This window comes from Phasianus colchicus, chromosome 31 (assembly GCF_987193195.1).
Source record: "Phasianus colchicus chromosome 31, bPhaCol1.hap1.1, whole genome shotgun sequence".
NCBI classification, from domain to species: domain Eukaryota; kingdom Metazoa; phylum Chordata; class Aves; order Galliformes; family Phasianidae; genus Phasianus; species Phasianus colchicus.
Genome location: NC_143466.1, coordinates 1,328,939 through 1,352,163, shown reverse-complemented (window position 1 = coordinate 1,352,163; position 23,225 = coordinate 1,328,939). Strand labels below are relative to the sequence as shown.

General features: G+C 54.5%; 3 protein-coding genes across 3 annotated transcripts; all 3 read right to left on the bottom strand.

Annotated features, from left to right (window-relative positions):
• On the bottom strand, positions 1–2,532 carry LOC149914148 (free fatty acid receptor 2-like). The gene has a single exon (XM_090127735.1). It carries the CDS (start codon positions 1,475–1,477, stop codon positions 167–169), a length of 1,311 nt encoding a protein of 436 aa, XP_089983861.1. The 5' UTR covers positions 1,478–2,532; the 3' UTR covers positions 1–166.
• Positions 2,533–5,675: 3,143 nt separating this feature from the next.
• On the bottom strand, positions 5,676–10,487 carry LOC149914147 (G protein-coupled receptor 42-like). The gene is made up of 4 exons (XM_090127506.1): positions 8,156–10,487; positions 6,859–6,981; positions 5,936–6,159; positions 5,676–5,807 (listed from the first exon to the last, which is right to left on the bottom strand). Exons 1-4 carry the CDS (start codon positions 9,426–9,428, stop codon positions 5,676–5,678), a joined length of 1,752 nt encoding a protein of 583 aa, XP_089983632.1. The 5' UTR covers positions 9,429–10,487.
• A 5,068-nt stretch (positions 10,488–15,555) lies between these two features.
• LOC149914146 (free fatty acid receptor 2-like) lies at positions 15,556–17,655 on the bottom strand. Its single transcript, XM_090127736.1, has one exon. The coding sequence runs from the start codon at positions 17,377–17,379 to the stop codon at positions 16,069–16,071; it is 1,311 nt and encodes a 436-aa protein (XP_089983862.1). The 5' UTR covers positions 17,380–17,655; the 3' UTR covers positions 15,556–16,068.
• Between the last annotated feature and the right edge of the window lie 5,570 nt (positions 17,656–23,225).

Sequence of the window (23,225 nt, the reverse complement as noted above, 5' to 3'; positions counted from 1 at the left end):
CCAACAGCGACCAAGTGTTGGTTGACCCACAAACATTGGACACATCCACGGAACCACTCTTACCACAAAAACAACACACCCATCCCCATTTCTGACCTCCTACCCCATTAAACCCACTCCAATCACAACAACCTCATTTACCCCAGAACCTCCTCCTGGTTGGGGCTCACTCTCCTCCACTCCCCCCCTCACTCCCCCACCCACACCAACCCGAAAACCCATGGATTGTGCCACAAACCGCCCCCACCACCCCACTGACCGCCCTCCGCACAGCACTGGAGGAGAAATAGAAGATGAGGGGGTCGAGCGTGGGGCTGAGGGTGGTGAGGAGCACAGCGTAGGTCCTCCATGTGGGGCTGCGCTGCTGCACAAAGCCCACCACATGCGAGAGGTTGTAGGGACCAAAGCAGATGACAAAGTTGACCATGGTGGCCACGGCCAGCCCCACAGTGCGGTACTTCTTCTGCAGTGGGATGTGGGGTCGAGTGAGGAGGGCACGGATGATGTGGACATAGCAGAACATGGTGATGGCAAAGGGGAGGAGGAAGAGGACGAGGAAGAGCACAAGGCGCAGCGGGAGAACAAAGCGCAGCTGGGTTGGGGAGAAGTCATCGTAGCAGTGGTAGACCTTGTGGGGTTGAGTCTCAGAGGCATTCTGAGAGTTCCATGAGGTTGTGGTGGGGATGTGGGGAGTTTTTGGGGTTGTGCAGGCAGAGAATTGGAGGGTGGAGATGTTGCGGTCAGCCTTGGGGCTGGAGATCCTGTAGATGTTGAGACTGGGGACCTTGGAGCCACTGGGAGTGGTGATGTCAGCAGTAGAAGTACTGGGGACGTCGGTGTCAATGCCGTTAGGTTTGGTTAACTCAAATCCCCCAAGGTCAGACCGACTGGTCCCGGAACAATGGGAGTTGTCCGTCTTCAGCCCAACGTGGTCAACGTGATTGGGGTTGTCCATCACCGATCCCCAGGTCTTTTTCCCATTGAAGCCTAAACCACCTTCCCCATCAGCCTCAGAGCCATTGACCCCAAACTCTCTGTGATGCTCCGCTACAAAGACGAAGGAACAAAGGGACAATGCCATCACCCAAAGGACGGCGCTGGCGGCCATCATCCGCCATAACCTCCGGCGCCGGTTGTAGCGGTGTGGGAACACGACCCCAAAGTAGCGCTCCACACTGAGGGCAGCTATAAAGAGAGTGCTGAGGTAGATGCTGGAGTAGAAGCAGAAGTTTGCAATGGGGCAGAGCACTCTGGGGAAGGGCCACGCCATCATGGCTGCCTCTTCGGCCATCTTGAATGGGAGGAAGAGGAGGACAAGGAGGTCGGCGGTGGTGAGGTGGAGGAGGAGGAGGTCGGCAGCGGTGAGGTGGGGATGAGGACGGTGGCATCGGATTTTGATGAGGAGGGTGAGGAGGGTGAAGATGTTGGCAGGAAAACCCACAGCGAAGGTCAGCACGTGGATGGCTAAGACGAGCATGGCGAGAGGAAGGCTGTGGGACAAAGGGCACAGAGCTGTAGGGCAGGCTATGGGGTCATACTGGAATGGGACAAGATATCAAACCGGGGCTATAGGAGGGGTAAGGGATGATACCAGAGCTATGGGTTGGAGTATGGAGTCCGTGGGCTATGAGGCAAGGATAGGGGGCACAGATCAGACTGTGGGATGGTGTGTCAATTTCTGGGGATATGGGACTGGAAATGAGGATATGGGGTTGGATGTGGAGCTATGGGGCATGATATGGGGCAAGAGGGAGAGTTATGGGGCTGTGAAATGTGATATGGGGCTGCGGGAAGGTATATATGGTCCTCGTAGTCCCAAAGACATGAGTATGAGTGCAGCAGGAGGAAGGTTCCAGGGCTGTGGGACATAAAGCTATGGAGCAGGATATGGATCCATGGGGCAGGACATGGGGTAAGATTTCCTGTTATGGGTCAGGATATGGGATTATGGGCAGGATATGGGCTCGTAGCATTCCCAAAGCGATGAGGATGAGGATGGAGGAAGGGAAGGCTGTGTGGCTGTGGGGCACAGAGCCACGAAGCTGAATATGGAATCACGGGGCTGTGGGGCAGGAACATGGCCTGATGTGGTTATGGGGTACGATGTGGTGTCATGGGGTTATGAGGTGAGGCCCCACAGCTTCCTCCATACCCATGGGAGAGTGCTGCCCCCATATGGATTTCATATGGTTGATTAATGCATTTCCTGCTCAGGGTGAGGAGAAGAGGTGGGGCAGGACCCTGAGCCTCTCCATTTGAAAACCCACAAATGACCCCAAATCCCACAGCTCTCCCAGAACTCCCCACACCTCATAACTCACCAAAACCACATCTCACAGAATCACAGAATCACAGAAACACTAAGGTTGGAAAAGACCTACAGATCATCCAGTCCAACCATCCACCTATCACCAATGGTTCTCGCTAAACCATATCCCTCAACGCAACATCCAAACGTTCCTTGAACACCTCCAGGGAAGGGGATTCCACCACCTCCCTGGGCAGCCCATTCGAGCGCCTGACCACCCTTTCAGAGAAGTAGTATTTCCTAATATCCAGCCTGAATCTTCCCTGGCGCAGCTTGAAACCATTCCCTCTAGTCCTATCACCGGTTATACGGGAGAAGAGGCCGACCCCCAGCTCCTACCACCTCCCTTCAGGTAGCTATAGAGAGCAATAACTTTTCACCTGAGCCTCCTCTTCTCCAGACTGAACAATCCCAGCTCCCTCAGCCGCTCCTCATCAGGCCTGTGCTCCAGACCCCTCACCAGTTTTGTTGCCCTTCTTTGAACACGCTCCAGGGCCTCAATGTCTTTCTTGCAGTGAGGGGCCCAAAACTGGCCACAGTACTCGAGGTGCGGCCTCACCAGAGCTGAGTACAGGGGAACAATTACTTCCCTACTCCTGCTGGTCACATTACTTCTGATGCAAGCCAGGATCCCATTGGCCTTCTTGGCCACCTGGGCACACTGCTGGCTCATGTTTAGCCGAGCGTCAACCAACACCCCCAGGTCCATTTCCTCTATGCAGTCCTCCAGCCACTCCGCCCCAAGCATGTAGCGTTGCCTGGGGTTGTTGTAGCCGAAGTGTAGGACCTGGCATTTGGTCTCGTTGAACCTCATCCCGTTGGCCTCAGCCCAGCCCTCCAGCCTGTCCAGATCCATCTGAATGGTCTCGCCACCCCCAGGCAGATCCACACTTCCAGCCAACTTGGTGTCATCTGCGAATTTACTGAGGGTGCACTCGATGCCTTCATCCAGGTCATCAAGAAAGATCTCGAAGAGGACAGGCTCCAGCACCGACCCCTGGGGAACACAGCTCGTGACCGGTCGCCAGCGGGATTTAGTTCCATTGACCACCACTCTCTGGGCCCGGCGCTCCAGCCAGCTCCTTACCCAGCCAAGAGCGTACCCATCCAAGCCTCGGGCTGCCAGCTTCTGCAGGAGAATGCTGTGGGAGACAGTGTCAAAGGCCTCGCTGAAGTCTAGGTAGACCACATCAACAGCCTGTCCCTCATCCACCAGGCGGGTCACTAGATCATAGAAGGAGATCAGGTTGGTCAAGCAGGACCTGCCCTTCGGGAACCCATGCTGGCTAGGCCTGATCCCCCGTTCATCCCGCACTTGCCGCGTGATCTCCCTCAAGAGAATCTGTGACAGTCCAGTTGCAGTAGCAGGTCTCTGACTGTTTCCTTCTGAATCGTGGGTGGTTTAGTCTGCTCCCCAGCCGAGACTACCAGGTCAAAAAGTGGAGTATCCTGAGGATACTCAGGATAACCTTTAAAGACAGACGTAAAGAAGGCATTCAGGACCTCTGCCTTTTCCTTATTGTCAGTAGTCACATTCCCAGCCTCATCCAGTAAGGAATGGAGATTCTCCTTAGTCCTCCTCTTACTGTTGATATATTTGTAAAAGGATTTCTTGTTTCTTTTTATCCCAGCGGCCAGGTTGAGTTCGAGCTGGGCTTTTGCCTTTCTGATTTTCTCCCTGCACATCTTAACAACTTCTCTGTACTCTTTCTGAGTCGCCCGTCCCTTCTTCCACAGGCGGTAGATTCTCTTTTTCTCCTGGAGCCTCAAGAATAGCTCCCTATTCATCCACGCCGGTCTCCTTCCCCGCCGGCTCATCTTGCAGCTCAGGGGGACAGCCCGCTCCTGCGCCTGTAAGACTACCTTCTTGAAGAGCAACCAGTTGTCTTGGACCCCTTTACCCTCTAAGACTGAATCCCAGAGGACTCCCCCTACTAGTCTTCTAAACAATTCAAAGTCCGCCCTCCGGAAGTCCAAGGTAGCAGTTTTGCTGTTCTTCCTCCTGGCTCCACCAAGAATTGAGAACTCTACCATCTCATGGTCACTCTGTCCAAGACAGCCCCCGACCTCCACGTCTCCCACCAGACCTTCTCTGTTTGTGAACAGCAGGTCTAGCGGGGCAGTTCCTCTCGTGGGCTCTCTGACCAGCTGCATCAGGAAGTTATCCTCTCTGCATTCCAGAAACCTCCTAGACTGCTTCTTCTGTGCTGTGCTGTGCTCCCAGCATATGTCAGGGAAGTTGAAGTCCCCCATGAGGACAAGGGCTGGCGACTGTGCAGCTCGTGCCAGCTGCTTATAGAATAGCTCGCCTGTCTCTCATCCTGGTTTGGAGGTCTATAGCAGACGCCCACCAGGATGTCTGCCTTGTCAGCCCTTCCCCTGATCTTTACCCATAGGGATTCAACGTTATCGTCCCCAGTCACAATCTCAGTAGCATAAAAGCAATCCCTAATGCAGAGAGCCACACTGCCACCCCTCCTTCCTTGCCTATCCTTCCTGAAGAGTCTGTAGCCATCCATTGCAGCGCTCCAGTCATGGGAGCAATCCCACCACGTTTCCGTTATGGCAACTAGGTCATCGTTTGCCTGCTGCACAATGGCTTCCAACTCTTCTTGCTTGCTGCCCATGCTGCGTGCATTAGTGTAGACGCACCTCAGCTGAGCCCCTCGCCTCTCACCTAATCCCAATACCACTTCCCCAGGCTGATCTCTAGTAGGCCTGGCTTTATCCCCTGCCCCCTTCCTATCTAGTTTAAAGCCCTCTCTACAAGTCTTGTCAGCTCCTGGGCAAGTATCCGTTTTCCTTTGGAGACAGGCAATTCCCATCAGCACACCTCAGTCCAAGTGCCGAGTAGACTGCCCCGTGATCAAAGAATCCAAAATTTTTGCACTTGCACCTCAGCAAATGCTCTCAGCCATGCATTTATAAGATGGCTTTTCCTGGTCATCTCAGTGTTTGTCCCTGCCACCAAGGGAATACTGGCAAACACTACTTGTATGCCCGCTCCACCAACTAACTTCCCCAGTCTCCTAAAATCATTTTTTATAATCCTCAGGCTTCTATCAGCCATCCCATCGCTGCCGGCCTGAACTATCAATAAAGGGCAATAATCAGAGGGGCGGATAAGGCTGGGGAGTTTTCTAGAAATATCCCTGAGCCGGGCCGCAGGAAGGCAGCACACCTCCCTGTGGGTAGGGTCAGGCCGACATATTGGACCCTCTGTTCCTCTCAGAAGAGAGTCGCCTACAACTAGCACCCTCCTTTCTTTCTTGGAGGAGGCAGTCTTCAAACGTGGAGCTGACCGCCTCACCTTGGGCAAGCTTGGCGGCAGTGCTCCCACGTCATCACTCACCACTCCCTCTGGTTGTTACAGGGCTTCATACCTGTTACTGAGAGGGACCAGGGAACCGAGGGAGGTCGGGATGGGGGTTGCCTGCGACGCTGGGCTGAGACCTGCTGCCATTCCTCCTCTCCTCTCTAGCTGTCTCTCCCTGTTTGACTATGGAGAGAGAGAGGGTCCATTACTCCCTCAGTCTGGGAAGTGCAATCTCTGCGCCTTTCTCGCACAGAGTCACTCCACCAGTCAATCTCCCGCTCGCACTCTCTGATGGTCCGCAGTCTACCTACCTCCTCCCTCAGCTCCACCACCAGGTTGAGCAGCTCGGCCAGCTGCTCACACCGCACACAAGTGGCATCCTTCCCATCCTCCCCTGGCAGCAGCAGGCTGAGGCACTCCCAGCAGCCAGCGACCTGAACATTACTGAGCAGACCCTCTATCTGGGTTGCCACAGTCTTTGCGTGGGAAGCACGTTTCCTGGTGAGCACCATGTTTGAAATGGTGGCGTCAGGGCCTGTCAACAGGAGAGCAAGTCACCTGAAAAAAAGACAGGAGCACTCACCCATGCTGACACAAGACCTCCACTCCCACTGCTGCCTTACTGAACGGGCAGTGCAGGCGGCCCTCACACACTGACTCCCTAGTCCATCCTGGTAAAGCTCAACCCATGCAGCCGGCTTCGGCAGGTGGCACCTCAGGGTGACAGTGTCCCCAAGGGACCCCCCTGGCTGGGGTGCAGCGACAGGGAGGGTCGGGGCACGAGGACAGGGGACAGCAGTCAGCCTTGTCCCTGCACACCCTCCTGTGCCCTCTGATGGCCCCCTGACCACGCTCCCCTCCCTCTCTCACCATAAACCCCCTATCACCACACTCATGCTGCCAGGCCCTGCTCGCTGCCACCAGCCACCAACCTGCAAGGGACACGGTTCTGATCGCACATAGGGCCACCAATCCCCGTGGCACCACGTCCCCATTGGCAATCACCCAGGATGAGGGCCAGCACCATTGGTGCCGTGAGGCAGGAACAGCTTTGGGACTGCAGTGGGGGCAGGAAGCAGCCTCAGAGCCACTGTCACTTCCTCTTGTGGACGTTACTCTGTTACATCACCTCCTGATGTGGAATTTGTGGTCCCCAAGAGATGGTGGTACTGAGGGCACCCAATGGCTGACACCCAGAGCCGTGCACACATGCCCCAGTTGTGGTGCCCCATACAGGCTGTCACCCCTGCATATCTCACGCTGTCCCCAAAGGCCTGCCAGTTTGAAGCCCTCTCAGGGAAACAAGCCAGCTCCTGGTCTGAGGTCCTCTTCTCCCTTTCAGACAGGTGGGATCCACCTGCAACCATCAGCACAGCACAGAGTACAGTGCCCTCTGGTCAGAAAAAGAAGAAGCAAAACTTCTGCTGTGGCACCAACCATTCAGCCACATATTTATCAGATGTGTTTCCCTGACCTCTCAGTATCCTTCACAGCTACTGAGCGGACAGAGGAGAACGCCACATGCACTCCCACTGCACCCAGTGAGCAACCCAGTGCCTTTGCAGGGCCCTCAAGCTTCTCTCAGTGACTTCATCACTGCCAGCTTGAGCCATCAGTGAGGGAGAACAACCAGAGGGGTGAACCAGAGCAGGGAGTCTCCTGCTGATGTCCTGAGCTGGCAACAAGGAAGGCAGCACACTTTCCCTACAGGTAGGGACTGGCCGATGAGTCAGAGCCTTTTTTCCCATCAGAAGGAGTCCCCTGCGACAGACACCTTTCTTTTCTTCTGTCTGAAGGCAGTCTGGAGGCGTGCAACTGACTGCCTTGCCCTTGGCAAGGACCTGAGTGCAGGCTCAGGCACTCCCTCCTGGGGAAGACCTGCATGGATGAGTTTTGGGGTGGGCACTCGCCCGGGAAGCTGCATTCTTTTTGGGAAGAACTTTCAGCCTCCTGGAGACCACGGCCAGATGTGTTGTCTGGGAGGCAGCTGATGGGTGAACTGATCTCTGGAGTGTAGAGGGATGCTCTTTCCTCCTGCTCAGCCGTGCACATAGGGGGCACTGGGGATATTGGAGTCACTGGAGGAACTGGGGACATTGCTGGATATTGAGGGCATTGCAGACATGGGGGACACTGAAGGAATTGGGGGCACTGGGCGTAAAGCAAAGTTGGGTCAATAGTCCACATTGACCCCAACACCAGTGGACATTGGGGAAAACATTACGTCACACTCAGGGTTCTGCATTGACCACACTGATCTATGTGACCTCATTGACCACACTGACCACATCCACGGGTCTTTATTGACTCTAACCCAGTAGGACAACCCAACAGCGACCAAGTGTTGGTTGACCCACAAACATTGGACACATCCACGGAACCACTCTTACCACAAAAACAACACACCCATCCCCATTTCTGACCTCCTACCCCATTAAACCCACTCCAATCACAACAACCTCATTTACCCCAGAACCTCCTCCTGGTTGGGGCTCACTCTCCTCCACTCCCCCCCTCACTCCCCCACCCACACCAACCCGAAAACCCATGGATTATGCCACAAACCGCCCCCACCACCCCACTGACCGCCCTCCGCACAGCACTGGAGGAGAAATAGAAGATGAGGGGGTCGAGCGTGGGGCTGAGGGTGGTGAGGAGCACAGCGTAGGTCCTCCATGTGGGGCTGCGCTGCTGCACAAAGCCCACCACATGCGAGAGGTTGTAGGGACCAAAGCAGATGACAAAGTTGACCATGGTGGCCACGGCCAGCCCCACAGTGCGGTACTTCTTCTGCAGTGGGATGTGGGGTCGAGTGAGGAGGGCACGGATGATGTGGACATAGCAGAACATGGTGATGGCAAAGGGGAGGAGGAAGAGGACGAGGAAGAGCACAAGGCGCAGCGGGAGAACAAAGCGCAGCTGGGCTGGGGAGAAGTCATCGTAGCAGTGGTAGACCTTGTGGGGTTGAGTCTCAGAGGCATTCTGAGAGTTCCATGAGGTTGTGGTGGGGATGTGGGGAGTTTTTGGGGTTGTGCAGGCAGAGAATTGGAGGGTGGAGATGTTGCGGTCAGCCTTGGGGCTGGAGATCCTGTAGATGTTGAGACTGGGGACCTTGGAGCCACTGGGAGTGGTGATGTCAGCAGTAGAAGTACTGGGGACGTCGGTGTCAATGCCGTTAGGTTTGGTTAACTCAAATCCCCCAAGGTCAGACCGACTGGTCCCGGAACAATGGGAGTTGTCCGTCTTCAGCCCAACGTGGTCAACGTGATTGGGGTTGTCCATCACCGATCCCCAGGTCTTTTTCCCATTGAAGCCTAAACCACCTTCCCCATCAGCCTCAGAGCCATTGACCCCAAACTCTCTGTGATGCTCCGCTACAAAGACGAAGGAACAAAGGGACAATGCCATCACCCAAAGGACGGCGCTGGCGGCCATCATCCGCCATAACCTCCGGCGCCGGTTGTAGCGGTGTGGGAACACGACCCCAAAGTAGCGCTCCACACTGAGGGCAGCTATAAAGAGAGTGCTGAGGTAGATGCTGGAGTAGAAGCAGAAGTTTGCAATGGGGCAGAGCACTCTGGGGAAGGGCCACGCCATCATGGCTGCCTCTTCGGCCATCTTGAATGGGAGGAAGAGGAGGACAAGGAGGTCGGCGGTGGTGAGGTGGAGGAGGAGGAGGTCGGCAGCGGTGAGGTGGGGATGAGGACGGTGGCATCGGATTTTGATGAGGAGGGTGAGGAGGGTGAAGATGTTGGCAGGAAAACCCACAGCGAAGGTCAGCACGTGGATGGCTAAGACGAGCATGGCGAGAGGAAGGCTGTGGGACAAAGGGCACAGAGCTGTAGGGCAGGCTATGGGGTCATACTGGAATGGGACAAGATATCAAACCGGGGCTATAGGAGGGGTAAGGGATGATACCAGAGCTATGGGTTGGAGTATGGAGTCCGTGGGCTATGAGGCAAGGATAGGGGGCACAGATCAGACTGTGGGATGGTGTGTCAATTTCTGGGGATATGGGACTGGAAATGAGGATATGGGGTTGGATGTGGAGCTATGGGGCATGATATGGGGCAAGAGGGAGAGTTATGGGGCTGTGAAATGTGATATGGGGCTGCGGGAAGGTATATATGGTCCTCGTAGTCCCAAAGACATGAGTATGAGTGCAGCAGGAGGAAGGTTCCAGGGCTGTGGGACATAAAGCTATGGAGCAGGATATGGATCCATGGGGCAGGACATGGGGTAAGATTTCCTGTTATGGGTCAGGATATGGGATTATGGGCAGGATATGGGCTCGTAGCATTCCCAAAGCGATGAGGATGAGGATGGAGGAAGGGAAGGCTGTGTGGCTGTGGGGCACAGAGCCACGAAGCTGAATATGGAATCACGGGGCTGTGGGGCAGGAACATGGCCTGATGTGGTTATGGGGTACGATGTGGTGTCATGGGGTTATGAGGTGAGGCCCCACAGCTTCCTCCATACCCATGGGAGAGTGCTGCCCCCATATGGATTTCATATGGTTGATTAATGCATTTCCTGCTCAGGGTGAGGAGAAGAGGTGGGGCAGGACCCTGAGCCTCTCCATTTGAAAACCCACAAATGACCCCAAATCCCACAGCTCTCCCAGAACTCCCCACACCTCATAACTCACCAAAACCACATCTCACAGAATCACAGAATCACAGAAACACTAAGGTTGGAAAAGACCTACAGATCATCCAGTCCAACCATCCACCTATCACCAATGGTTCTCGCTAAACCATATCCCTCAACGCAACATCCAAACGTTCCTTGAACACCTCCAGGGAAGGGGATTCCACCACCTCCCTGGGCAGCCCATTCGAGCGCCTGACCACCCTTTCAGAGAAGTAGTATTTCCTAATATCCAGCCTGAATCTTCCCTGGCGCAGCTTGAAACCATTCCCTCTAGTCCTATCACCGGTTATACGGGAGAAGAGGCCGACCCCCAGCTCCTACCACCTCCCTTCAGGTAGCTATAGAGAGCAATAACTTTTCACCTGAGCCTCCTCTTCTCCAGACTGAACAATCCCAGCTCCCTCAGCCGCTCCTCATCAGGCCTGTGCTCCAGACCCCTCACCAGTTTTGTTGCCCTTCTTTGAACACGCTCCAGGGCCTCAATGTCTTTCTTGCAGTGAGGGGCCCAAAACTGGCCACAGTACTCGAGGTGCGGCCTCACCAGAGCTGAGTACAGGGGAACAATTACTTCCCTACTCCTGCTGGTCACATTACTTCTGATGCAAGCCAGGATCCCATTGGCCTTCTTGGCCACCTGGGCACACTGCTGGCTCATGTTTAGCCGAGCGTCAACCAACACCCCCAGGTCCATTTCCTCTATGCAGTCCTCCAGCCACTCCGCCCCAAGCATGTAGCGTTGCCTGGGGTTGTTGTAGCCGAAGTGTAGGACCTGGCATTTGGTCTCGTTGAACCTCATCCCGTTGGCCTCAGCCCAGCCCTCCAGCCTGTCCAGATCCATCTGAATGGTCTCGCCACCCCCAGGCAGATCCACACTTCCAGCCAACTTGGTGTCATCTGCGAATTTACTGAGGGTGCACTCGATGCCTTCATCCAGGTCATCAAGAAAGATCTCGAAGAGGACAGGCTCCAGCACCGACCCCTGGGGAACACAGCTCGTGACCGGTCGCCAGCGGGATTTAGTTCCATTGACCACCACTCTCTGGGCCCGGCGCTCCAGCCAGCTCCTTACCCAGCCAAGAGCGTACCCATCCAAGCCTCGGGCTGCCAGCTTCTGCAGGAGAATACTGTGGGAGACAGTGTCAAAGGCCTCGCTGAAGTCTAGGTAGACCACATCAACAGCCTGTCCCTCATCCACCAGGCGGGTCACTAGATCATAGAAGGAGATCAGGTTGGTCAAGCAGGACCTGCCCTTCGGGAACCCATGCTGGCTAGGCCTGATCCCCCGTTCATCCCGCACTTGCCGCGTGATCTCCCTCAAGAGAATCTGTGACAGTCCAGTTGCAGTAGCAGGTCTCTGACTGTTTCCTTCTGAATCGTGGGTGGTTTAGTCTGCTCCCCAGCCGAGACTACCAGGTCAAAAAGTGGAGTATCCTGAGGATACTCAGGATAACCTTTAAAGACAGACGTAAAGAAGGCATTCAGGACCTCTGCCTTTTCCTTATTGTCAGTAGTCACATTCCCAGCCTCATCCAGTAAGGAATGGAGATTCTCCTTAGTCCTCCTCTTACTGTTGATATATTTGTAAAAGGATTTCTTGTTTCTTTTTATCCCAGCGGCCAGGTTGAGTTCGAGCTGGGCTTTTGCCTTTCTGATTTTCTCCCTGCACATCTTAACAACTTCTCTGTACTCTTTCTGAGTCGCCCGTCCCTTCTTCCACAGGCGGTAGATTCTCTTTTTCTCCTGGAGCCTCAAGAATAGCTCCCTATTCATCCACGCCGGTCTCCTTCCCCGCCGGCTCATCTTGCAGCTCAGGGGGACAGCCCGCTCCTGCGCCTGTAAGACTACCTTCTTGAAGAGCAACCAGTTGTCTTGGACCCCTTTACCCTCTAAGACTGAATCCCAGAGGACTCCCCCTACTAGTCTTCTAAACAATTCAAAGTCCGCCCTCCGGAAGTCCAAGGTAGCAGTTTTGCTGTTCTTCCTCCTGGCTCCACCAAGAATTGAGAACTCTACCATCTCATGGTCACTCTGTCCAAGACAGCCCCCGACCTCCACGTCTCCCACCAGACCTTCTCTGTTTGTGAACAGCAGGTCTAGCGGGGCAGTTCCTCTCGTGGGCTCTCTGACCAGCTGCATCAGGAAGTTATCCTCTCTGCATTCCAGAAACCTCCTAGACTGCTTCTTCTGTGCTGTGCTGTGCTCCCAGCATATGTCAGGGAAGTTGAAGTCCCCCATGAGGACAAGGGCTGGCGACTGTGCAGCTCGTGCCAGCTGCTTATAGAATAGCTCGCCTGTCTCTCATCCTGGTTTGGAGGTCTATAGCAGACGCCCACCAGGATGTCTGCCTTGTCAGCCCTTCCCCTGATCTTTACCCATAGGGATTCAACGTTATCGTCCCCAGTCACAATCTCAGTAGCATAAAAGCAATCCCTAATGCAGAGAGCCACACTGCCACCCCTCCTTCCTTGCCTATCCTTCCTGAAGAGTCTGTAGCCATCCATTGCAGCGCTCCAGTCATGGGAGCAATCCCACCACGTTTCCGTTATGGCAACTAGGTCATCGTTTGCCTGCTGCACAATGGCTTCCAACTCTTCTTGCTTGCTGCCCATGCTGCGTGCATTAGTGTAGACGCAGCTCAGCTGAGCCCCTCGCCTCTCACCTAATCCCAATACCACTTCCCCAGGCTGATCTCTAGTAGGCCTGGCTTTATCCCCTGCCCCCTTCCTATCTAGTTTAAAGCCCTCTCTACAAGTCTTGTCAGCTCCTGGGCAAGTATCCGTTTTCCTTTGGAGACAGGCAATTCCCATCAGCACACCTCAGTCCAAGTGCCGAGTAGACCGCCCCGTGATCAAAGAATCCAAAATTTTTGCACTTGCACCTCAGCAAATGCTCTCAGCCATGCATTTATAAGATGGCTTTTCCTGGTCATCTCAGTGTTTGTCCCTGCCACCAAGGGAATACTGGCAAACACTACTTGTATGCCCGCTCCACCAACTAACTTCCCCAGTCTCCTAAAATCATTTTTTATAATCCTCAGGCTTCTATCAGCCATCCCATCGCTGCCGGCCTGAACTATCAATAAAGGGCAATAATCAGAGGGGCGGATAAGGCTGGGGAGTTTTCTAGAAATATCCCTGAGCCGGGCCGCAGGAAGGCAGCACACCTCCCTGTGGGTAGGGTCAGGCCGACATATTGGACCCTCTGTTCCTCTCAGAAGAGAGTCGCCTACAACTAGCACCCTCCTTTCTTTCTTGGAGGAGGCAGTCTTCAAACGTGGAGCTGACCGCCTCACCTTGGGCAAGCTTGGCGGCAGTGCTCCCACGTCATCACTCACCACTCCCTCTGGTTGATTCAGGGCTTCATACCTGTTACTGAGAGGGACCAGGGAACCGAGGGAGGTCGGGATGGGGGTTGCCTGCGACGCTGGGCTGAGACCTGCTGCCATTCCTCCTCTCCTCTCTAGCTGTCTCTCCCTGTTTGACTATGGAGAGAGAGAGGGTCCATTACTCCCTCAGTCTGGGAAGTGCAATCTCTGCGCCTTTCTCGCACAGAGTCACTCCACCAGTCAATCTCCCGCTCGCACTCTCTGATGGTCCGCAGTCTACCTACCTCCTCCCTCAGCTCCACCACCAGGTTGAGCAGCTCGGCCAGCTGCTCACACCGCACGCAAGTGGCATCCTTCCCATCCTCCCCTGGCAGCAGCAGGCTGAGGCACTCCCAGCAGCCAGCGACCTGAACATTACTGAGCAGACCCTCTATCTGGGTTGCCACAGTCTTTGCGTGGGAAGCACGTTTCCTGGTGAGCACCATGTTTGAAATGGTGGCGTCAGGGCCTGTCAACAGGAGAGCAAGTCACCTGAAAAAAAGACAGGAGCACTCACCCATGCTGACACAAGACCTCCACTCCCACTGCTGCCTTACTGAACGGGCAGTGCAGGCGGCCCTCACACACTGACTCCCTAGTCCATCCTGGTAAAGCTCAACCCATGCAGCCGGCTTCGGCAGGTGGCACCTCAGGGTGACAGTGTCCCCAAGGGACCCCCCTGGCTGGGGTGCAGCGACAGGGAGGGTCGGGGCACGAGGACAGGGGACAGCAGTCAGCCTTGTCCCTGCACACCCTCCTGTGCCCTCTGATGGCCCCCTGACCACGCTCCCCTCCCTCTCTCACCATAAACCCCCTATCACCACACTCATGCTGCCAGGCCCTGCTCGCTGCCACCAGCCACCAACCTGCAAGGGACACGGTTCTGATCGCACATAGGGCCACCAATCCCCGTGGCACCACGTCCCCATTGGCAATCACCCAGGATGAGGGCCAGCACCATTGGTGCCGTGAGGCAGGAACAGCTTTGGGACTGCAGTGGGGGCAGGAAGCAGCCTCAGAGCCACTGTCACTTCCTCTTGTGGACGTTACTCTGTTACATCACCTCCTGATGTGGAATTTGTGGTCCCCAAGAGATGGTGGTACTGAGGGCACCCAATGGCTGACACCCAGAGCCGTGCACACATGCCCCAGTTGTGGTGCCCCATACAGGCTGTCACCCCTGCATATCTCACGCTGTCCCCAAAGGCCTGCCAGTTTGAAGCCCTCTCAGGGAAACAAGCCAGCTCCTGGTCTGAGGTCCTCTTCTCCCTTTCAGACAGGTGGGATCCACCTGCAACCATCAGCACAGCACAGAGTACAGTGCCCTCTGGTCAGAAAAAGAAGAAGCAAAACTTCTGCTGTGGCACCAACCATTCAGCCACATATTTATCAGATGTGTTTCCCTGACCTCTCAGTATCCTTCACAGCTACTGAGCGGACAGAGGAGAACGCCACATGCACTCCCACTGCACCCAGTGAGCAACCCAGTGCCTTTGCAGGGCCCTCAAGCTTCTCTCAGTGACTTCATCACTGCCAGCTTGAGCCATCAGTGAGGGAGAACAACCAGAGGGGTGAACCAGAGCAGGGAGTCTCCTGCTGATGTCCTGAGCTGGCAACAAGGAAGGCAGCACACTTTCCCTACAGGTAGGGACTGGCCGATGAGTCAGAGCCTTTTTTCCCATCAGAAGGAGTCCCCTGCGACAGACACCTTTCTTTTCTTCTGTCTGAAGGCAGTCTGGAGGCGTGCAACTGACTGCCTTGCCCTTGGCAAGGACCTGAGTGCAGGCTCAGGCACTCCCTCCTGGGGAAGACCTGCATGGATGAGTTTTGGGGTGGGCACTCGCCCGGGAAGCTGCATTCTTTTTGGGAAGAACTTTCAGCCTCCTGGAGACCACGGCCAGATGTGTTGTCTGGGAGGCAGCTGATGGGTGAACTGATCTCTGGAGTGTAGAGGGATGCTCTTTCCTCCTGCTCAGCCGTGCACATAGGGGGCACTGGGGATATTGGAGTCACTGGAGGAACTGGGGACATTGCTGGATATTGAGGGCATTGCAGACATGGGGGACACTGAAGGAATTGGGGGCACTGGGCGTAAAGCAAAGTTGGGTCAATAGTCCACATTGACCCCAACACCAGTGGACATTGGGGAAAACATTACGTCACACTCAGGGTTCTGCATTGACCACACTGATCTATGTGACCTCATTGACCACACTGACCACATCCACGGGTCTTTATTGACTCTAACCCAGTAGGACAACCCAACAGCGACCAAGTGTTGGTTGACCCACAAACATTGGACACATCCACGGAACCACTCTTACCACAAAAACAACACACCCATCCCCATTTCTGACCTCCTACCCCATTAAACCCACTCCAATCACAACAACCTCATTTACCCCAGAACCTCCTCCTGGTTGGGGCTCACTCTCCTCCACTCCCCCCCTCACTCCCCCACCCACACCAACCCGAAAACCCATGGATTGTGCCACAAACCGCCCCCACCACCCCACTGACCGCCCTCCGCACAGCACTGGAGGAGAAATAGAAGATGAAGGGGTCGAGCGCGGGGCTGAGGGTGGTGAGGAGCACAGCGTAGGTCCTCCATGTGGGGCTGCGCTGCTGCACAAAGCCCACCACATGCGAGAGGTTGTAGGGACCAAAGCAGATGACAAAGTTGACCATGGTGGCCACGGCCAGCCCCACAGTGCGGTACTTCTTCTGCAGTGGGATGTGGGGTCGAGTGAGGAGGGCACGGATGATGTGGACATAGCAGAACATGGTGATGGCAAAGGGGAGGAGGAAGAGGACGAGGAAGAGCACAAGGCGCAGCGGGAGAACAAAGCGCAGCTGGGTTGGGGAGAAGTCATCGTAGCAGTGGTAGACCTTGTGGGGTTGAGTCTCAGAGGCATTCTGAGAGTTCCATGAGGTTGTGGTGGGGATGTGGGGAGTTTTTGGGGTTGTGCAGGCAGAGAATTGGAGGGTGGAGATGTTGCGGTCGGCCTTGGGGCTGGAGATCCTGTAGATGTTGAGACTGGGGACCTTGGAGCCACTGGGAGTGGTGATGTCAGCAGTAGAAGTACTGGGGACGTCGGTGTCAATGCCGTTAGGTTTGGTTAACTCAAATCCCCCAGGGTCAGACCGACTGGTCCCGGAACAATGGGAGTTGTCCGTCTTCAGCCCAACGTGGTCAACGTGATTGGGGTTGTCCATCACCGATCCCCAGGTCTTTTTCCCATTGAAGCCTAAACCACCTTCCCCATCAGCCTCAGAGCCATTGACCCCAAACTCTCTGTGATGCTCCGCTACAAAGACGAAGGAACAAAGGGACAATGCCATCACCCAAAGGACGGCGCTGGCGGCCATCATCCGCCATAACCTCCGGCGCCGGTTGTAGCGGTGTGGGAACACGACCCCAAAGTAGCGCTCCACACTGAGGGCAGCTATAAAGAGAGTGCTGAGGTAGATGCTGGAGTAGAAGCAGAAGTTTGCAATGGGGCAGAGCACTCTGGGGAAGGGCCACGCCATCATGGCTGCCTCTTCGGCCATCTTGAATGGGAGGAAGAGGAGGACAAGGAGGTCGGCGGTGGTGAGGTGGAGGAGGAGGAGGTCGGCAGCGGTGAGGTGGGGATGAGGACGGTGGCATCGGATTTTGATGAGGAGGGTGAGGAGGGTGAAGATGTTGGCAGGAAAACCCACAGCGAAGGTCAGCACGTGGATGGCTAAGACGAGCATGGCGAGAGGAAGGCTGTGGGACAAAGGGCACAGAGCTGTAGGGCAGGCTATGGGGTCATACTGGAATGGGACAAGATATCAAACTGGGACTATAGGAGGGATACAAGGGATGATACCAGAGCTATGGGTTGGAGTATGGAGTCCGTGGGCTATGAGGCAAGGATATGGGGCACAGATCAGACCGTGGGGTGATTTGTCAATTTCTGGGGATATGGGACTGGAAATGAGGATATGGGGTTGGATGTGGAGCTATGGGGCATGATATGGGGCAAGAGGGAGAGGTATGGGGCTGTGAAATGTGATATGGGTCTGTGGGAAGGTATATGTGTTCCTAGTAGTCCCAAAGACATGAGAATGAGTGCAGCAGGAGGAAGACTCCAGGGCTGTGGGACATAAAGCTATGGAGCAGGATATGGATCTATGGGGCAGGACATGGGGTAAGATTTCCTGTTATGGGTCAGGATATGGGATTATGGGCAGCATATGGGCTCGTAGCATTCCCAAAGTGATGAGGATGAGGATAAAGGAAGGGAAGGCTGTGTGGCTGTGGGGCACAGAGCCATGAGGCTGAATATGGAATCACGGGGCTGTGGGGCAGGAACATGGCCTGATGTGGTTATGGGGTACGATGTGGTGTCATGGGGTTATAAGGTGAGGCCCCACAGCTTCCTCCATACCCATGGGAGAGTGCTGCCCCCATATGGATTTCATATGGTTGATTAATGCATTTCCTGCTCAGGGTGAGGAGAAGAGGAGGGGCAGGGCACTGAGCCTTCCCATCTGAAAACCCACAACTGACCCCAAATCCCACAGCTCTCCCAGAACTCCCCACACCTCATAACTCACCAAAACCACATCTCACAGAATCACAGAATCACAGAATTACTAAGGTTGGAAAAGACCTACAGATCATCCAGTCCAACCATCCACCTATCACCAATGGTTCTCGCTAAACCATATCCCTCAACACAACATCCAAACGTTCCTTGAACACCTCCAGGGAAGGGGATTCCACCACCTCCCTGGGCAGCCCATTCCAGTGCCTGACCACCCTTTCAGAGAAGTAGTATTTCCTAATATCCAGCCTGAATCTTCCCTGGCGCAGCTTGAAACCATTCCCTCTAGTCCTATCACTGGTTATACGGGAGAAGAGGCCGACCCCCAGCTCACTACAACCTCCCTTCAGGTAGTTATAGAGAGCAATAAGGTCTCTGCTGAGCCTCCTCATCTCCAGACTGAACGCTCCCAGCTCCCTCAGCCGCTCCTCATCAGGCCTGTGCTCCAGACCCCTCACCAGTTTTGTTGCCCTTCTTTGAACACGCTCCAGGGCCTCAATGTCTTTCTTGCAGTGAGGGGCCCAGAACTGGACACAGTACTCAGGGTGTGGCCTCACCAGAGCTGAGTACAGGGGAACAATTACTTCCCTACTCCTGCTGGTCACATTACTTCTCATACAAGCCAGGATGCCATTGGCCTTCTTGGCCATCTGGGCACACTGCTGGCTCATGTTTAGCCGAGCGTCAACCAACACCCCCAGGTCCATTTCCTCTACACAGTCTTCTAGCCACTCCGCCCCAAGCATGTAGCGTTGCTTGGGGTTGCTGTGGCCAAAGTGCAGGACCCGGCATTTGGTCTTATTAAACCTCATCCCGTTGGCTTCAGCCCAGCCCTCCAGCCTGTTCAGATCCCTCTGTAGGGCCTCACTACCCCCAGGCAGATCCACACTTCCAGCCAACTTGGTGTCATCTGCAAACTTACTGAGGGTGCACTCAATGCCCTCATCCAGGTCATCAACAAAGATCTCGAAGAGGACAGGCCCCAGCACCAACCCCTGGGGAACACCGCTCGTGACCGGTCGCCAGCTGGATTTAGCTCCATTGACCACCACTCTCTGAGCCCGGCGCTCCAGCCAGCTCCTTACCCAGCCAAGAGTGTACCCATCCAAGCCTCGGGCTGCCAGCTTCTGCAGGAGAATACTGTGGGAGACAGTGTCAAAGGCCTCGCTGAAGTCTAGGTAGACCACATCAACAGCCTGTCCCTCATCCACCAGGCGGGTCACTAGATCATAGAAGGAGATCAGGTTGGTCAAGCAGGACCTGCCCTTCATGAACCCATGCTGGCTAGGCCTGATCCCCCGGTTATCCCGCACTTGCCGCGTGATCTCCCTCAAGACAATCTGTTCCATAACCTTCCCTGGCACCGAGGTCAGGCTAACAGGCCTGTAGTTCCCCGGGTCCTCCTTACAGCCCTTCTTGTAGATGGGAGTCACATTGGCAAGCCTCCAGTCTTCTGGTACTTCACCCGTCAACAAGGAGCGCTGATAGATGATGGAAAGCGGCTCGGCTCTCACCTCCGCCAGTTCCCTCAGCACTCTCGGGTGAATCTCATCCGGCCCCATGGACTTGTGACAGTCCAGTTGCAGTAGCAGGTCTCTGACTGTTTCCTTCTGAATCGTGGCTGGTTTAGTCTGCTCCCCAGCTGAGACTACCAGGTTAAAAAGTGGAGTATCCTGAGGATACTCAGGATAACCTTTAAAGACAGACGTAAAGAAGGCATTCGGGACCTCTGCCTTTTCCTTATCGTCAGTAGTCACATTCCCAGCCTCATCCAGTAAGGAATGGAGATTCTCCTTAGTCCTCCTCTTACTGTTGATATATTTGTAAAAGGATTTCTTGTTTCTTTTTATCCCAGCGGCCAGGTTGAGTTTGAGCTGGGCTTTTGGCTTTCTGATTTTCTCCCTGCACATCTTAACAACTTCTCTGTACTCTTTCTGAGTCGCCCGTCCCTTCTTCCACAGGCGGTAGATTCTCTTTTTCTCCCGGAGCCTCAAGAATAGTTCCCTATTCATCCACACCGGTCTCCTTCTCCACTGGCTCATCTTGCAGCTCAGGGGGACAGCCCGCTCCTGCGCCTGTAAGACTACCTTCCTGAAGAGCAACCAGTTGTCTTGGACCCCTTTACCCTCTAAGACTGAATCCCAGAGGACTCCCCCTACTAGTCTTCTAAACAATTCAAAGTCCGCCCTCCGGAAGTCCAAGGTAGCAGTTTTGCTGTTCTTCCTCCTGGCTCCACCAAGAATCAAGAACTCTACCATCTCATGGTCACTCTGTCCAAGACAGCCCCCGACCTCCACGTCTTCCACCAGACCTTCTCTGTTTGTGAACAGCAGGTCTAGCGGGGCAGTTCCTCCTAGAAGGGAGTCTCCTATGACTATTACCCTCCTTTCTTTTCTGGAGGAGGCAGTCTTTAAGCGTGCAGCTGGACGCCTCTCCAAAACCCTCCCTGTACTCCACAAATCCATGTCCTGCCCCATAGACCTATGACCCCACAGCCCTCACCACAGCTCTATATCCTGTCTGGTTGCCCCATCTCCAGCCTGGTGGCCTTGTATCAAGATATATAGCACCGTGATCTTGTATCCCCAACCCATACAACCACAACCCCACATCCTGCCATATAGTCCCCTGACCCCATATCCCTCCCGTGACTCTCCATTTTTCCCCATTGCCCCATTACAGCCCACATCCCTCAGCCCACCAGGACCCCCACGTGTGCTCACCTCCTCTGTTCACCTCAGTGTCTGTGGGGAGCTGGGTCCCGCCCCATAGATTATGTGGGCAGGGGTGGGGCCGCATTTGGGGGCCACCCCTGCAGAGGCCATTTGTCCTTTGTGATGGGGTGGGGACACCATCTAGGGTAAGGGACACTACTTGAGGGTGAGGGGACATTCTGGGGGGGAGGAAAAACAAAGGGGGGGGGGGGGGAAGGTGCATATTTTGTGGAACACCCGATAGATCTTTGGGGTGGGCACAGAGGAGCAGTGACCTCAGGGAGGTGTCCTATAGGGCAGCGGTGACATTGGAGGAAGTTTGGTGTTTCCTGAACAGCAAACGTCAGCTGTGTGGTGGCAGGGAGTCCCAAAATAGCAGTAAATGTACAAAAAAGGAGGTATAGTTCTGTGGGGCCGTGTCCCAGCACTGCCGTCACTTTATACATAGATCCAAATACCCTCCATGCAGCATTTCCCTGAGGAACATGTGGAGGTCGGGACAAACATCACCATCCGGTGCTGGAACCAGGGTTTTCGAAGCACCACTTTCCTGCATCAGGACAGGGACTCAGCTCCAATCCAGCACAGGAACCCCAGTGTTGGGGGCTCGGCCACCTTGACCCTCTTTAGGTGATTTCAGCCATTGTCCAGGCGAGCACAGCATCACCTGGCTGCTGCCATGCTGGGATAATGGGGCCCACAGCCTGGATTTAGTGGGCATGGAAGCCAGGCAGCTGGGATCCCTCTCTGGGGAAGGGGGCACTGACAAAGTCATGGAAAACATGACAGTGCTCTCCCTCTCTGGACACAACTGCTGTCAGCTGTGAAGGAGAGTTGTCCTGACAGGGACGATGCCACGTGTCAGCCAGGGAAGTGGGCAGCATGGAAAGGGGTATCCAGTGTGGGAGGGAATGAGCTGTGCTGGAGGAGGTATGGAATGGGGACCTGAACAATGACCAGTTCTCCCAACATCCAGACAGTGTCAAATGTGGAGGAAGTTTGATTGGCAACTCACCATCATCGTATGGCAACTCACAGACAGTAGGAACCTGGAAATTTGGAGAGGGGCAAGTGGTGGAGGAATTGGCTGATCAACTCTGGCAATAGCAGTTCCACCAACCGGGTGGAAGAAAGGGACAGTTGGGTTCATAGAGCAGTGCCATATCTGGGAGGTTCCAAAGATTCACCTTTCCCACAACTCACCAAGTGGGACGGGACATTTTACTTGGCATCATGGGCAGAATGCCCTGAATAAAGAGCAAGAGGAATCCAGAAGAGATATAATCCGAGTTGAGAAGGAAGGATTCTTGTTTGGACCGTGTCTGAGTTCCCTGGCAGCTGCTCATGTCTACACGAGCTCAGCCTGATCAAGAGTGCAGAGAGGATACAGGACATGTCAAAAGGACACTGAAGAAGACCTGGTAAAGGTGAGGCCATTGTTTGTGGAGTAGGAGGTGCTGCAGTGAGAGCAGTGCAGGAAGATGGATGTGTTGTGCACCAAACTGGATGAGGAACTGAGTCAGCGAGAGCGGTGATAAGCAGTTTGCAAGCTGAACTGGAAGTTGAGGCAAAGGTGTGCTTGGGTGCAGAGAGAGCATCGCACAGCTGGCAGAACCATCTGCATGAGGGGTCGATATGCTTGCAGAGAGTGCACAGTTTTTGTACTCGTTTGCAATTAATACATGATTACCATCTCATTACCTTTCAACCAGATCCATCAGCTTTTCCACTCTGTGAGAAGAACCCTTTGCAGACCTGGAGCAGATACAAGCAGAAGAACAGCAGGTTTGCGTCAAGGGAAGCTGAAGAACGAAATGCGGAGGCTGCAAAACTTGTTGCCAAGTGAAGATAAGAAAGTTGAATAGATGTCCTGTTGTTGAAGATAAGGCAGCAAAACAGGTTGCTCAACTCGGTGTAACATCAGTGGGAACAGGTTCGTTCTGCCCCCCTTGTAAGGCAAGAAATTCACAATGAGAAATAATTACCAGCCTTCTTCCCACGTGGTTTCCAGGAAGGCAGTGAGATGGTGAGTGGAGGACGTTCCTTCGCTTTCTGCTCTGCCCTAACCTGCCACACAGTTAGGAGATATTTCCCCTCTCCCTTTGGTGTGATATATTCCTCTTGATTCCTTTTATAATGTGTTATATCACATTCCTTTACCATTTTGAGTAAAACAGTTTTCTCCTTATCTCAATCAAGTAAATCCTCCATCTCTCCTGCCTGATGACTTCCTGAGGAGGAAGGTTAAGGTGGGAAGGGCCTAGCTCCTCCATGTCATGAACAGAAGTCTCCCCTC

Bases quoted from the DNA above. Each gene is read 5' to 3' on its own strand.
- LOC149914147 (XM_090127506.1), bottom strand. From the start codon at position 9,428: ATGCTCGTCTTAGCCATCCACGTGCTGACCTTCGCTGTGGGTTTTCCT. The intron at 6,160-6,858 runs GTATGGGGCACC...TCCTGTTGACAG, and splicing joins ATATGCAGGGGTGACAGCCT to GCCCTGACGCCACCATTTCA. The intron at 5,808-5,935 runs GTAGGTAGACTG...CTCTCTCCATAG, and splicing joins TGGTGGAGCTGAGGGAGGAG to TCAAACAGGGAGAGACAGCT.
- LOC149914148 (XM_090127735.1), bottom strand. From the start codon at position 1,477: ATGCTCGTCTTAGCCATCCACGTGCTGACCTTCGCTGTGGGTTTTCCT.
- LOC149914146 (XM_090127736.1), bottom strand. From the start codon at position 17,379: ATGCTCGTCTTAGCCATCCACGTGCTGACCTTCGCTGTGGGTTTTCCT.